General features: G+C 44.2%; 1 protein-coding gene across 4 annotated transcripts in view; it reads right to left on the bottom strand.

The window, feature by feature from the left end:
* Positions 1–17,176, bottom strand: part of Piezo2 (piezo type mechanosensitive ion channel component 2) — a 339,893-nt gene that overhangs the window by 269,919 nt on the left and 52,798 nt on the right. For all 4 annotated transcript variants that reach the window (XM_077792280.1, XM_077792282.1, XM_077792281.1 and 1 more), the window contains exon 2: positions 3,836–3,931. In XM_077792280.1, coding sequence (XP_077648406.1) covers positions 3,836–3,931 — 96 coding nt within the window. The remainder of the gene's footprint in view (positions 1–3,835; positions 3,932–17,176) is intronic.

Below are 17,176 nucleotides of genomic sequence, written 5' to 3'. Positions count from 1 at the left end.
TAAACCCCTATCTCTCACCTTGTACAAAACTCAATCTCAAAGTAGATCAAGGACCTAGGAATTAAACCAGAGACCCTGTGTCTCATAGAAGAAAAAGTAGGCCCAAATCTCCATCATGTGAAATTAGGCCCCAACTTCCTTAATAAGACTCCTATAGCACAAGAATTAAAATCAAGAACCCATAAATTGGTTGTATTCAAACTTAAAAGTTTCTTCTCAGCAAAAGAAACAATTGAGGTGAATAGAGAGCCTACATCTTGGGAGCAAATTTTTACCACACACACACCAGATAGAGCATTAATCTCTAGGGTATATAAAGAACTCAAAAAGATAAACACCAAAAAAACCCAATCAATAAATGGGCCAAGGATATGAACAGACATTTCTCAGAATATGACATACAATCAATTAACAAATATATGAAAAAATTTTCATCATCTCTAGCAATTAGAGAAATGCAAATCAAAACTACTCTAAGATTTCATCTCACTCCAGTCAGAATGGCAGTATTATGAATACAAACAACAATAAGTGTTGGCAAGGATGTGGGAGAAAAGGTACACTCATACACTGCTGGTGGGACTGCAAATTGGTGCAGCCAATATGGAAAGCAGTATGGAGATTCTTTGGGAAACTGGGAATGGAAACACCATTTGACTCAGCTATCCCTCTCCTCGGTCTATGCCCCAAAGACCTAAAAGCAGCATAAAAAGGGACACAGCCACATCAATGTTTATAGCAGCACAATTCACAATAGCTAAACTGTGGAACCAACCTAGACGCCCTTCAGTAGATGAATGGATAAAGAAACTGTGCTATATATTACACAATGGAATATTACTCAGCAATAAAAGAGAATAAAATCTAAGAGAATAAAATCATGGTGTTTGCAAGTAAATGGATGGAGGTGGAGAAGATAATGCTAAGTGAAGTCAGCCAATCCCAAAAAAACCAAATGCCAAATGTTTTCTCTGATATAAGGAGGCTGATTCATAGTGGGGTAGGGAGGGGGAGCATGGGAGGATTAGACGAACTCTAGATAGGGCAGAGGGGTGGGAGGGGAAGGGAGGGGGTATGGGGTTAGAAATAATGGTGAAATGAGATGGACATCATCATCCAAAGTACATTTATGAAGACATGAGTGGTGTGAATATACTTTGTATACAACCAGAGATATGAAAAATTGTTCTCTATATGTGTAATATGACTTGTAATGCATTTCACTGTCATTTATAACAAATTGGAATAAAAAAATTTTTGAAAAAAGCCAACTCATTCCCGATAAGGGTTAGGGTAAACTTGAAACATTTTCATTTTGTTTTGGTGGAAAATTTTAAATCAAAGGTAGATGTATTTTTCAGCTCCCTCCCTCCAAGTGTCATTTACAAGTGTGCTAAATGGCATTAACTTGCACTTGAGTGTTGATACTGTTGTAAACGTGGAGTTACTGGTTGGAGATGCCTTATTATAAAATAAACAAATATAGGCAAAAAGAAATATGGCTTAAACCACAGTGGTGGAGAGAGTAGGATTTTCCCTTTGGTAGTACCCAAGGACTGCATCACCCTGTGAGTGAGGACACTAATATTCCCCGCATGCTGGGCACCTCTATGGATATACTTAGGGGGGAAAATAGTCGCACAAGAAAAAAATGCATTTGACCAAATGGAGGGTGAATGGTGGAGAAGCAGCAGCGCTCTTGCACACCACACACCTGGCTGCCAGCACAGAAGGCCTGCCTTAGTGCAGCGCCAGCCAAGGTGATTCTGCTCCTGAGCCAGTTCAAGTTCACCTGCTGATTCCAGTGCAGGCTGTCTGGAGCAGGGACTCAGGGATTGTGGAGAGCCCTTTCCACCTGCCAACGTACGTGCGCATCGACCTGTGTGAGACGGACTGAGACAAGGCCAAGGCTGAGGACAGCCGGACCTGGGTCTCCCTGAAAAGCTGCACAGCTTCTACCAGCTCATAGTCACTTGCTCAGGTCGACTCCAGGGAGGACCCGCTCTGCCAGCAATGTCTCACCCATGCCTCAAAGCACAGAGTTTACATGGACAGACCGTGAGTCCTGCATGTTGAGAATAACCAGGCGACATCCCTTGCTAGAGTCGAAAGCACATCGGGAGGTCACATGGAGGCACTGTCACACCTCCTGGAGCTGGAGTGGAGGAAAGAGGAAACAAGCCACAGGATGCTGCTTCCAAGCACTAACTGGAGAGGCACTGGTGGCTGCCATCTCCAGTGTCCCCTCCCCTGCTGCTATGTGAGCACTGACACATAGCTGCACGCCTACCTGTGCTTTACCTTGCAACAGACCTTGGAACACTTCATTAAGGCAGGGTATTTCCTTACATGGTGTTTTGCTCTTCGTAGGTATGTTGCCCCTACAGCCTTCCTGATAGTCATTAGTGCCCCTGGACTAAAACAGATGGCACTTCTGCCACTGCTGCTCCTTCAGGGCTGTTGCTTTGGGGAAAGGAAGACTCGGGGGCTGTCCCCTACATATGGAGGGGAAATCCCAGTTGCCTGAGCTCAGATAGAACAGTGAAAGGAAAAGTGACAGTTTAATTCAACACCTTCAAGTCCTTATTTTCAAAGCTCTGTATCATTTAAGTGTCATGAAAACTTGCTTTGAGAAATGAGCTCTGAGCCATGAAGCAGGAGCTGCCTGTGTGTTACAACCTTGTCCTTGAGGTTAGAATCCATTCTGTTTATGTTAGACAATTTAGAAATGAGGCTGTGGTGTGTGGGGTCCCACAGGCAGTGTATCTATGGTTCGATAAAGATTTGCAAAAACACGTTTCTCCAGCTTGTCTGAACTTTGCATATTAAGTAGTTAAATAACATGAAAGAGTTATTTTTTAAGTTCCTTGAGACAGAACAATACCATGGTATCTGCAGTTATAACCACCAGGAAGAATGCTTCATAAATTTACTAATGGGATGAGAATGGGAAGGTATTTGCTGTTCTGGGTGCACCGTGGGCTGCACTCATCTCCTGAGCCCCTGTCACTAAGGGGATCGCCCGGGGCTTCTCCATGCCACTCTGTAGGTTGCACAGAGCCAGCTTTCCTTCCTTCGTGTCCCCACGCAGCCATCCTGCTTGCCCATGGAGTTTGGTACGGCCCTTATTTCTTACAATGGTGATGTGTTAAAAAAAAACTAATCAGATCAATTAAATGCGATTTCATTTTTATACTTGTGGGAGCCCTTCAATTAAATAAATTATAAACCAGACTGTGTTTCCTAATTAGAGGCCAGAAAATGCAGTAGTTCCTGTTCCATGCCTGATTCTTGTGGAGCCATGAGAAGAATGCTAAAGCTTTGCTGGAACGTGCTTAGACACCAGACCCAACTCAGACCGCCCTTGCTGTATGTCGTCAAGACAGATTTAAGAAATCTCAACAGATGCATGATCAAGGTACAAGTTCTCCCACAGAATGGCTCAGCAAAGTCAGACATTGCTGTGTCTCTTCCGGTTACCATGTTCTCCCAGCAATATGCAAATGCACAAGCCAATGTCGGCCAGCCATCTGCCTTCTTTTATTGACAATACTTTAACTAACCAAAACATTCCAGAAGCACTGCCAAGCCTACCAATGAGGACCCAGTAGGGAACTTACATCAGGAGAATAGTTGTGCAGGTGGCACAAGCACATATCACAGTGTGCACCCAGCGGTGCCCTGTGCAGCCGTCTCAAGGCTGGAGCCCACTCCCTGGTGGACCACCCTGCTGCACAGGTGGAAGCTTCCCCAGGGAATAAAGACAAACCCAGCAAGCCCAGCAAATGCACTGGGGCCCCGTAACCGTGGTCCAGAATAACACTGTGTCTCTTACCTTGCATTGTTGCTTTTGTTGGTTCCGAAAACAGAGGAATGAGCAAGAGGTAGATCAGGTAGACAAACGACAGCCCGTTGTATCGGAATGCACACGCTGCAGTTGGGAAGAGAGAAGAGGGAGAACGTCGTTACCAAGCAGGTCAACAGAAGCCAGTGTACACAACAGTGTGGTGACAGCATCAGCTGCCACTGGAGGGAACAATACCACTTCCTGTGTGGACATGTTAATCCCATTGCAATAAATGAGTATTTATTCCATGTTCATCACTATGTCAAACGTGATGTGAAACAGAATTAAAATACATGGTCCCAGGTCTTTGAATCTAACCTGAAAGCATAAAAGTTTAAAGAGACACTATTAAAAATAATAATCACTACAATAATTTGTTGAGATATACATAATATGAAAAGATGTGCATCTGACATAAAAACCAAACAGCGTAGTCTTTTATATGCAATTGACATTGTTATCCGATTCAAAAAGCCTGTTATAACTGTGTTTTATGTTCACCTAATCACGACCATTAAACAAAAACCTATAGTCGATTCACAAAGGATAGAAATTTAAAAAGTAGGGTGGGTGGTAGTGGCGCACGACTGTAATCCCAGAGGCTCATGAGGCAGAGGCAGGAGGATCGGGAGTCCAAAGCCAACCTCAGCAACAGTGAGGCACTAAGCAACTCTGTGAGACCTCATCTCTAAAGAAATTACAAAATAGAGCTGGGGATGTGGCTTAGTGAATAAGTGCCCCTGATTACAACTCCTGCCCAGCCACCCCCCGCCCAAAAAAAAAAAAGAAAAGAAAATTAAAACATGCAACTGGAGAAAAATCATCAAATGAAAAGAAGGTGGCAAGAGAGGAAGAAAGGAAACAAAGAAGGACCAAGCAACTGGAAGAGAGGCGACAGAACGGCAGCAGGGAGTCCTCAGCTAGGGACAACCACCACCTCTGATGCAAATGCACTATGTTCTCCACTCCAAAGATGCAGAGAGGACAAGGGAATGGAAAAACAAACCCACTAGGTGCTGCCTACGAAAGATTTTCTCCACATTTAAGAAGACACAAGAAGTGAGCGTGAAGGGTAGAAAAAGATATCCCAAGCAAATGGAAATGAAAAGAGAATAGAGTAACTACACTTAGACCAGACAAAACAGACTTAAAGACAAAAACTACACAGGGGACCAAACACAGGACTACACAGTGCTGAAGGGTCGACTCACCGGGGGGATAGAACTGTTGCAAATGCATATACACACTCAACCCCAGAGCACTAAGTGTAGGAAGGAAGAATTACAGACATGAAGGAAAAGATGGACTACAGGGTTGAGTGCAAGTTTGAGGCCAGCCTCGGCAACTTACTGAGACCCTGTCTCAAAAAGTAGAAAGGGCTAGTGATGTGACTCAGGATAGAGGGCCCCTGATGTTAGTCCCCCTAGAAGAGATGGACTACTGAATAGAAAGGGATTGAGAACCCTACTTTCAGCAATGGACATACCATTCAGACAGAGTCGACGTGAACATCAGACTTCAATTAAATTTTAGACTAAATGAACCCAGGACACTCATACAGAACATTCCCTCCAACATTCCCTCAACTGCACATGAAAGGTTCTTCAGGTCAGAACATAGGTGATGCTGCTAAAGAAGTTTTTAAAAATTGAAGAATGCGGGCTGGGGATGTGGCTCAAGCAGTAGCGCGCTCGCCTGACATGCGTGCGGCCCGGGTTCGATCCTCAGCACCACATACCAACAAAGATGTTGTGTCTGCAGAGAATTAAAAAATAAATATTAAAAAAATTTTTAAAAATAAAAAATAAAAATTGAAGAATGTGGAAATTCACATCAAAAATCTTTACTGAGCACACTCCCATGGAAACTAGAAATCAATAACAAGAGCAATTTTTGAAAATTTCATAAATACATGGAAATTTAAAAAATAATGCTCCAAATCAACCAATGAGTCAAAAAAAAAGAGATTCCAAGGGATATTTAAAAATTATATTGAGAGAAATGAAACTGGACAAAAACATACCAAAACTTTGGGATGCAGCAAGAGCAATCCTAGGAGAGAAGTTGATACTGGTAAGTACCTACACAAAAAACTTCTCAAATAATACAATTCTACCCCTCAAGGAACTAAAATGGAAGAACAAATTACATCCAAAGGTAGTAGAAGGAAGGAATTGATTAGGATGATAGCAGAAACACAAGAAATAGAAACTAGAAAAACAAGAAAAAAAATCAATGAAACTAACAGTTGGTTCTTTGAGAAAATAACTAAAATTGATAAATCTTTGACTAAGAAAACCAGAGAGAAGACTCAAAAGATAAACAGAAATGAAAGAAATGTTATCACCAATACCACAGAAATACAAGGAACCACGAGACTACTATAAACAGTTACATGCCAAAAAAAAAAAAAATTGTTCAATCTAGAAGCAATGAAAAATTCCTGGACACATGTAACCTACCAAGATGGGATCAGGAAGAAATAAAAACATATGAACAGATCAAAAATGAATAAAGAGACTGAATGAGTAGTAAACATCTCCCATCAAAGAAAATTCCAGGACCTGACAACTTCACTCTTTGATTCTAATAAAAGCTTTTTTTGAGTGCATTATAATTACACACAACAGTGGCAATCATGGTACCGTATTTGTGTATGCACATAACGCAGTTTGATCAATACCATTCCCAGTACCTTCCTTCCCTTTCCTTCTCTTCCTCCCTTCCCCAATCCAGTTACTCTACTGATCTCCCTTCTATAATTGTTCTTATTATGATTTTAATTAGTACACTATAATTATATGTAAGCAGTATGTATTGCAGTATACCCATACATGCACATAGCATAATTTGTTTACCAAACATTTAAAAAGAACTAATATCAATCCTTTTCAAACGCTCCTAAAAAACTGAAAATGAAAAAATACTTCAAAACTCATTTTTTGAGGCTGGCATTATCCTGATACCAATGTCAGAAAAGGAAACCAAAGGAAAATAATTTGTTAAATTACAGGCTAATGTTGCTTATGAACTTAGATAAGGAAGTGATTAGACAGCACAAGGAAAATAAATTCAACACTACAGTAAAAAAAATAATTCACAAAAAACAGTAGGCTTTACCCAAGTGATGCCAGGATGGATTAACACACACAAATTCATAAATGTGATGCACCAGATCAGCAGAATGAAGGACGAAACCATATGATTTTCTCAAAGATGCAGAAAATTTATTTGACAAAATGCAACATCCTTTCATGATAAAATTAGGAATAGAAGGATTGAATCTCAAGACAAGAAAGGCTTGACAAACCCACAGCTAACAGCACATTCATCAGTGAAAAGTTGAAAGCCTCTTCTCTAAATCAAGAACAAGACAAGTAGGATTGCTTGCCATTCATTTCTATTAAACAGAATACTGGAAGTCCTAGTTAGAGCAATTAGGCAAGAGAAGGACATGAAAGACATGTACATTGGAAAGGAAGCAGTAAACTGTTTCTGATTGCAGATATATAGTCTTTATTCAGAAAACTCTAAAGATTTCACCAAAAACAAACAAAAAAAACCCACTAAAATTAATTTTAACAATTCAGGTTCGGCATATAAATGAACATACAAAAATAGAAATATTTCTATAAAATGATAAACTATATAAAATGAAATCAATAAAATAATCTTATTTGTGATATCTACAAAAATACTTAGTAATAAATTTAATCAAGGGGGTACAAAACATGCATACTGAATACTAAGGAAATATTGATAAAAGAAGTTGATGAAGTCACGAAAATGGAATGATATACCATGTTCATGGATTTGAAGAATCAATACTGTTAAGTTGTACATACTACTGAAAGTGATTTGCAGATTCAATGTAATCCCTATCAAAACCCCAATGTCATTTTTTTCACAGAAATAGAAATAATCCTAATATTTATATGAAACCACCAAAAAGCCCAAATAACCAAAGTGATCTTGACAAAGAATAAAATTGAAGAAATCATGTTCTCAGGCTTCAAGACATGCCACAAACTATAGCATCAGAGCAGTATGGTACACATTCCCCACCAAAGGGAGAGAATAGAGCCCAGAAATAAATTCCACATACTTGATTTCAGATAAAGGTGCCAAGAATATAAACCGGAGGAAAGACCATCTCTTCAGTAAGTTAGGCTGGGAAAACTGGATATCCACACAAAAAAGAACAAAACCAAGCCCTGTCTCACAGCCCCTCCCGGGGCCCATCTTCTCCTGCAGTTTCACTTACCCATGGTCAAACACAAACTGAAAATAGACAACGGGGAATTCCAGAGATGATCCCTAAGTGTTGAGGTGACATCACTCTCCACAGCAGGATAAAGTCTCACGCCACCCAGCACCGCCCACTCGGGACATGAATCCCCTTGTTGCGTACACGTCACCAGCTCTTTGGCCCAGCAGCCACCTGCTGTCAGACTGATGGCCATGCACTGGGTGTCCCAGGGCTTCTCCGCAGGTACGACACCACGCCTGGGTCCAAACCTCCACTGGGTTCTGGAGACATCTCCTTATAGATAAGGGAGGGCTCAGTACTAAAGCCAGCCTAAGTGGGGAAGCCACCAGAAGATGGCAGGCTCAAGCTCCACAGCATTGGTCTGGGGGAGAATATCATGGAGACGACCCTAAAAGCACAGGCAACCAGGGCAAAAATAAACAAGTGGAATTAGGTCAAGCCAAAAGGCTTCTGCACCGTAAAGGAAGTAATCAACAGGGTGAAATGACAAGATGCAGGAAGGGTGAGTGAGGAGATAGTCTACACAACCCTTCGTCTTTGCGAACTGTACATCTGTGAGTGACTACTATCCAAAATGTAAAAGAAACTCAAACCACTCAAGAGTTAAGAACAAAATTAAAAATTGGTAAAGGACCCAAATAGAAATTTCTCTCAAGAATATAAATAAATAAATAAATGTCCAACATTCATGAAAAAAAACATGCCAACTTTGCTAATCATCAGAGACATGCAAACTGAAACCAAAATATCCCTTTACGTGTATCAAATGGCTATTACAAACAAGAAAAAAGATGATAAATTTTGGGGAGTACATAGGAAAAAAAGGAAATCTTTATACCCTGTTGGTGCAAATGTGAATGAGTAGAGCCACTACGGAAAACACCGTGGAGGTTCCACATGAAACTAAAGACATGACCATGGGCTGGGGTTATGGCTCAGCGGTAGAGCGCTTGCCTAGCATGCGGGAGGCACTGGGTTCGATCCCCAGCACCACATTAAAAATAAATAAACAAAATAAAGGTATGAAAATTATTTTTTTAAAAAAGACACGACTATGATTCAGCAATTCCAGTACCAGGCGTACACTGAAATGAAGCAAACCAATATGTCCAAGAGACACAAGCGCTCTTAAGCTCAACAAGCAGCATCCACTGTGGTCAAGGCAGGGAATCAGCCTAGGTGCCCACCAAGAGAAGAACAGATTCAGCAATGGAGTCTGTGCATACAGTGGCACGTGGTTTAGCGTTCAAAGTGAGGGGAACTGTGTCATTTGGGACAATGTGGGTGACTTTGGAGAACATCATGTGAAGTGAACTAATCCAGGCACAGAAAGACTAACAATGCACATTCCCACTCGCCCCTTACTTCTATATGCTCAAATCACTAAACTTTTTCAACTTATAGAAGTAAAGGGCAGAACGCTGGATCCCAGGGACTAGGGAGGCGGAGGATGAGATGTTGGCCAAAGAATACAAAGCCCAGTCAGGAAGAATGCATCCAAAAGTTCTGCTTTACAACACAGTGACAATATGTACCAACAACGTGTTTTGAAAATTGTTCAGAGAGTAGAATTTGTCCTCACCCCCAAAGAGATCGGGAGATAATGCAAGTATTATTAATTCAACTGAACAATTCCATAACGTTTACCTATTTTAAAACAGCATGTTTTGTATGACAAGCTTATGTAATTGTACTTGTCAATTAAAAATAAAATTAAACTTACTAAAATCCAAACATGAAGGCAAAACTAAAATAAATGAATTGAAGATAGGCCACAATTAAGTTCTGAATTAAACCAGGGAGATTAAAATCCCTACTGAAACGCAGAGGACAATGGGTCGGGGGCGGGTTTGAGACAGTCATCAGCAGCTGCCAGTGGAAAGGGCGAGGCTAGAGAGCTGGAAAGAGAAGGAAGAGACTTCCAAATGCTATTGTTAGGGCCTTGCAAAAACCACTGGGCTGTACAGGGACAGCACTCCAGCTCAGGGTCCTCCCAGCCAGGATTTGGTCTGGGGGAGAATATCATGGAGACTTTGAATCAGGTCAGCCGGCTCCTGGCCTGTGATCCTGCCACTGCATACCCTACCCGACTGGAGGACGGATCTTCAGAGGTGTGCCCAGCTGGGCACTTTACACCTCTCCCCATCTCCTCATCAGCAGAGTGGACATTACAACTGTCTCTAACTGGTAGACTTACTGTAAGGGACAAGTGTAAGAAGACACTTGGCTCAGGGTCTTGTATGTAGAAATGCTCAGAAACATGAGGAATATTCCCAGTGGTCCCCACTCAACAGGGCAAAGGAAGCCTCCAGCATTCCTCGTGCAGAGGTGACAAGCACACCAAGGCGGCTCTCAAACATAAATGCATTAGATGATCAGTGGAGTGGCAGGGTCTGTGCAGTGGAGACCAGGGAACAGATGGCCCAGGATGGGGAATGCTGGCGTTGGGGAGGCTGTAGAGGGAAGGGGGTGCCGTGTGGGTACGTCCAACTGCAGCACCACTGACCATTTCTCCTCAGGAGGCGACAATAGAAAGGCTAGCCTGGCGATCACTGAGCAGCAGGAGAGCTGGGCAGGAAAGCTCAGGTGTGGCCATGATGGGTTATGAATGAGGACGAAGTAGGTAGAACAACGGGCTCTCCTGTCACTAACCGTGGGAGGAGACAGGAGCCTCCCACAGAACCAGCAAGGCTGCCAGGCCAGGCCAGGCCTTAGTCCACAGGGGACATGCGCAGGTGAAGGGGGCGGCAGCGGTCAACACCATCCTGGAACCCTGTTTGGGAACAGCCAGCAGACAGTGTGCTCAACACTGCTTCTTGTGACCACACAGGACGAGGACTGAGCCCTGGGCGGCGAGGGTGGTGGAGGGGGAAGGAAGGATGAGCTCCCGAAGGCGAGAGCAGCAGACAGAAGCGACTTGGGTGCCGCTGTGGCCACTGCTACGGTGCTCACAGGGTGAGGGCCGCGGGAAGACACAGGGAAGAAGGAGCAGAGCAGCAGCATGGTTGCAGACAGCTGTGCAGAGACACAGGAAGGCCCAGCCCCCGCAGGAGGAAGAGGTCCTTGCATTGGAGAGACCAGCTGGCCAAGATTGTCAGCACCGCCATCCTCGCAGCCTGTGCAGAAAGGACTCTGCCCGGAGGAAAGAAGAATGCCCAAGTGTGGAGTAGGAACAGCACCACCAGAACCAGGGAGACGGAACCGAGAAGACCCCTGGGGACAGCTCAGCAGAGGGAGCTGGGACAGTGGTCGGGCCTGGGTGCTCACTACCACAGAGCTCTGGGAGACCTGGGCATGCCACTGGGAAGCATGTGGGGATGAGGACGGGAACCCAAAAGGGGAGACCAGATCAGGAAGCCCCGAGGCTGAGCCAGAATCTGTACAATGCAACACAGCACACGAGCCCAGGCCCGCAGGAGGACAGCAGTCCTGCCTGAGTGGCTTGCTCTGGAAGCTGGCAGCAAAAGCAGCAGATGAGGTGAAGTGAGAAGGGGGCGAGGGGCGGGGGACAGGGCATCCAGGGGAGTTTTCCATCCCAAAGGGTCAAGCAAGTGTCAGTAGCTTTCTGTACCATCCCTGAGACCCAGACCCTCAGCAGATCCGAGACAGGAAAAGACCTAAGTGAAAAGAGCAGGGCACATGTTTGAATTGTCTTTCTTGTCATTATTTCCCTTTCTGCTGGTTTCTCACCCAAAATGGAAGTTTCTCCTACAACACTCCAAATACTCGGGTCACTCCTTCTACCTGTGGACCCTGTGCTGGCTGCTGGGGTCAGGCGTGGGAGTCGTGGGAGAGCAAAATCGAAGTGTGCACAGCCCCACCCCACCTTCCGGACTGACCTCCTGGTGGGGACACAAGGATGAAGGATCAGCTGGTAAGACCCAGACTGTGTTGGAAGGTCAGAGCCAGGGCCACAAGAAGTGGGCCAGGAAAGGGGGCCGGGCTTGGGTGGAGAGTGGCGGCAGCCAGGGGAAGGAGGAGAGGTTTATTTTGGCTTATGGTTTGAGAGTTCTCAGTCCATGGGTGCCTGGCCCCGTTGCTTCTGGCCTCGGTGGCACAGTGTGTCACAGTAGGAGGCGGGGCTGGAGGAGGCCTGTTCCCTTCAGGGCTCCAGGAAACAGAGAGAAGTGGAGGCCAGTATCCCCATGTCCCCTTCAAAGGCCACGCCTCCAGTGACCTAAATTCCTCCCCTGAGGCCCCACCTCCTAAGGGTTCCGACCCCCCAACAGCAGCACGGACTGGTGACCACACTCTTAACACTTGGCCTTGGACCCGAGCTATTGCAATGCCTCGAAGAAAATGTAGGTTGTCAAAACATGTGGCACAAACCCCCAGAACTCGAGAACTACTTTTCTTTGTTATTGTCCCAGATGTTCATTTTTTTAAAAAATGTTACTATGTATCGCACAGTCAAAATACCTAATTCTGGGTAAAGAGAAAAATAAAATCACTTGCATGATTCCAAGTGAAGAGTACCCACAGGACCCTTACCTGTGCCTCCACCTTTGTGATGGCTCACCTGGTGCTTACAAGGCAAGCCTCCACCTGTGCTCTTCTTACTATCAGCTCAAGTTACATACAGTCCCCATTTTACAGAGCCTGCTATTCTCTTTATACCTGTGAAGAGGGGCCAAGGAGGCATTCCGGTGAGGCTAGAGCCCAGCAGACCAGTTCTTGAGCTGTCACCAGGCCTATGACCTCTGCTCCCCAGAATATGCTCCTGCCTCTCTCTCTGATTGAACTCAGGCCCATGGCCCCAGGCCCCTTTATGCCCCCGTGCCTCCATACAGGGCCTTCCCTAACACAAACCAGTGCTGTGAAGCTGTATATCCTTCATGGCGGAACAACAGGTACAGAGAAAATATCCTGTGACTAATTTTACAGGTGGGAGAGAGATGCCCATCTTCAGTCTCCCACATCACGACCTTCAGTTACCATTACTGACAGCAAAGTCCAAGGAGCTTAAGGAGAGGGTGAGGATGACCCAGGAGGGGGCCTACTCTAAAATGGGCCTTGGCACCCCCTCCTCCTGGTGTTCGGCCCTGTGTGATCCCTCCTCTTGACTGAGGGCTGGACCTAGTGACTCACTTCTAATGAGCAGAACAAGGTGAGGATACTGCGGTACCATGCTGAGGTGCAGCAGATTGTGCTTCTGTGCTGGGCCCCTTCTCCTTCTTTCCTCCTCTTTCTGAAGGAACCTGCTGTCACATGGTGGACTGTCCTGTTGGGAGGCACACAACAGGAGGAACGGGTGTTCCAGCCAACAGCCAGCCTCACCAGTCAACAGTCAGCCTCACCAGCCAATAGCCACACATGCCACTTGGAACAGGTCCTCCTGTGGCTGTGCCCTGACATGTGGCGCTCCTCCTGGAGCGTAGCCTGGGAGGCGTTGAGCCAGACCCAGCCAGGTCGCGCCTGGTATCCTGATTCCCAGGAATGCCAAGATGCCCTTCGCTGTTCTAAGCTGCTACCTGCTCAGCTCATTTGTATGCAGCAACAGATGACTAATTCCCGAACTGAAAAAATAAGCCACTTCCCAAACCACTAACTCATTTACTATTTGTCTGAAATAATCCCATTTGACTGATGACAGAAATCAAACTGCTAAACTTTCGGCTTCGCGTGTGCGAAGCTGCTACTCAGAAGTCATCCAAGCTTATGAGGGCATGAAATGACATATCTAAGTGAGCCATCTCCATCTAGGGCAAAATATGTCTTTGAACTTGGCAATACAGCACATCCAAGCTAGAAGAGCCATAGAAGGTAAACCCTCCTCTGTCAAGCGCGGTGCTGCCTGGGCCCAGGACCTGGAGAAAAGGATACTGCACACTCGTTGCTGTTCATGATGAGCTGCCACATCCCTGTGCACAGCAGGCCCGACACCCTCCTCAACCAGGAGGCCATCAGCCAGTCTCACTTCCATAAGCCCCTCAAGAACACTGCTGCTGTGGGAGGAATAAATACACAGATCTAGTTGGTCAAAGAAAGAGATGATTTGCTTTAGCTGAAGCAGGTGTTGTGGTTGCCACTCTTCTCAGCTGGTTTTAACCATCCAAAATCACAGGGAAGCTTCTCTAGAAGGATGATAATAACTGACAGTGAGTTCTCAAAGGCCCTGGCCAGGCCCACAGAGCTCACATCTGCAACCTGAGGTCCCTTGTGGATGGAGTGCCTTTAACTTCAAACCCCCCTCATTCACGAATTTTATTTTCTAAGGACAAAACCTGGCCCATGGTTTTGGAAAAGCTCCACAAGTGAGGAAAACAATTGGTCAAGTCACAATTTATCCATATAAAAGGGGACAATCTCTTGCAAATATGGAATCGTTAAGAGGGACACGTGAGATTTCTAAAAACACCCGTGTTGTGGGACGTGTGTGGCAGCGTTCCTGTGCTGCAGTGGGATCACAGAGACTGCACACCCTCTGGCAGCCTGCGGTGGCAGTTCAGGAGAGCATCTGAGATTGCTGTGGAATCCTTCACCTGGTGTCCTTCCTCCGCCTGCAGCCCTTCTGCAAGGCCAGGCAACATCTCGCCCTTGAACATTCAGACCTTCCCATCTCCACTAAGTGCACTCCAAATGCTCTGTTTTGCTCCACGGAGTTTTGTTTATTTCAACAGTTGCCAGAGCAGTGACAGATACACATGACTCAGAAGAAGCAACCTCCGCACCAAGTGACAAAGTAGCTGTCAATTCAGGGATCCTAGAATTTTTTTTTTTTTGTTTATATTTTTAAGACGTTTCCTTCTGTGCTCTGAAGCAATCAATTGGTTTTTCAAAGAATGACCTCTTAAAATTCTGGTTATTTTATAAATTTCTAAGAGGGAGAGAGGGAAACAGCTGGGAAGTATTTATAATGGAGCAGGAAATAAATTAAACAATCGTAGATTTTTTTCCTAGGGAAGTAAAATATCAAAGAAATGAGAGACAGGAAAAAGGCAGTTACATCACCTGATTCATTGTCTGTTTGTGTGGAATTCTTCCTCCCATTATATGCTCCTGGGCTTTCTTTCTCGTTAGCTCTGTAAATGTCTCAAAGACTGATGCTTTGACCCAGCGACAGCCAGACCGGAGCACACTCTTCCTGTCTCTCTCTCTCTGGCCTCTCACCCACCCACTGGAGGTCATCCACATGCTTCCTTCAGACCACAGCAGCCATTGTTGTCTCCAGAGACAGGACACCAGTCTCTCTGTACCACGCAGAAGAGCAAGCAACTGCTCACACACCTTTCCCACGGGTCATCCAGTGAACCAAGCAACTGCACTCTCTCTCCAGGCACACCAGAAGAAAACCCAAATACCACGACACAGGACTAATAAAAATATCTTTCACAAAAGAAAATATACCCTCACATTAAGAGATACTCCCTGTTTCACCCTACATCTTTATCCTGAGCTGTATGAAAACTGACTTTGTTGCAACAGTGTGTAAACTAACCAGTCATGCATGTTTTTTACTTCAAGAAAAAGGAACATAATATTGTGCATTAATGTCATTAAAGAACTTGGTTCAAAGAATGTCATTTAGGGTGAAACCTCAAGGAAAATATGATGTTTACAGGGTAATAGATTATAATAACTTAAAGTCAAATTACATTATAAAATCATAACCTCTACTTACTTAGTAAAAACATAAACCAATTTAAAAAGAAAAAAAAAGATGAAAACATTTTATGTGCAATGGGGAAAAAGCATTTGGTCTGAATTTTCTGCTTTTTCCAAACGACTTGAGAGGCTATCTGGTAAAATGTGACTTGGAATAGATAGGCACTATCTATTTGATTTTGTTTTTTATTTTGTTGGCCATGAGTTTAAAAATCCATTGCCTTTTTAGAAAGAATGAAAAGGCAGGGTTCTGCTTTCCAGTTTAACATGGATAGAGACATCAAGTGTCAGTACCACTATCTCACGTTTCTAAACTCGTCCTGATGGTTGAACAGTTTGCAGAGAGTGTACAGAAAGAAAAATGGTGCTCTCTCCTCCTTGAAAAATATCTTTTCATATGTTAAATGCAAATGTACTCATAAAAGTTATTGCATTAAAACTCAAATCCTTATACTCAGCCGTGTTCATGCTACATTATTGATCTAGGAGAAGAGCACAATGGATTATCTCTCCAGGACTGCAAATGGAGAAAGAAAGCTTTTATGCTGATATATAATTTCTTAAACTATCTGAAAAATTAATTAGGAATGTGATGGGCTGGGGATGTAGCTCAGTGATAGAGCACATGCGTAGCATGCAGAGGCCCCAGGTTCAATCCCAGTACAAAAGAAAGAAAGAAGAAACAAAGGAAGAGGAAGAGGGAGGGAAGGAAGGAAGGGAAGGAAGAAGGAAGGAAACCTCATCCCAACATAGAGGCCTGCTTTCTAAGTCTGCAGTTCCTGGGCCTACAAAAACAAAACTTGTCCTCTTCCCACTGCGATGAGTGGGTTTGGTCAGTGAGAGCAACAGGTAAGAACAGGTCAAACATCAAAACTGTTTTCTGACCCATCATCTTCGAGATCTGTCAGGATTTGCAGACAGAGAGACTTGAAAATTAATACCTTGCTGGGTTGACTAGGTCTGCGTTTGTTGACAGGTAAATTACTAGTCAGCCTTTGTGCACACACTCATTCTCATGTGAAGAAGGTAACTGTCATCTAAGTCTTAATTAACTGTTATAGAATTCAACAATTAAGAAAAGCTGTAGATCACCCTCTCTCTCTCTCTCTAGAGGCCCCTAGGAGCAGAATGCAAAAGACCCTATTTTAGTTTAATTATTCATTATTCATGGCAATTAAGCCATAACCTATGAAGAGCTATTGCTCATTAAGAATTTATATACTCGTTGTATACTCCACCTTCTTTTGAGAAGTGTCTGTTCAGTTCTTCAGACCCTTTTCAACAGGCTTGTGTGCTGACTGGGCTGCGGCTGTTAGAGTTCCTACACCTTCTGGATAGCACTCCCTTCTCAGGTGGAAGTTTGCGGGCGTTTCTTCCCTCTGAAACTTGTCTGAGGATTCTGCTGAGTGTTTCCTTGGCTGGGGAGATGCTTTTTAGCTTCCTATAACCCCACA

The sequence above is a fragment of the Urocitellus parryii genome, chromosome 13 (genome assembly GCF_045843805.1).
Source record: "Urocitellus parryii isolate mUroPar1 chromosome 13, mUroPar1.hap1, whole genome shotgun sequence".
NCBI classification, from domain to species: Eukaryota; Metazoa; Chordata; class Mammalia; order Rodentia; family Sciuridae; genus Urocitellus; species Urocitellus parryii.
This window is presented reverse-complemented; position numbering and strand designations above follow the sequence as displayed.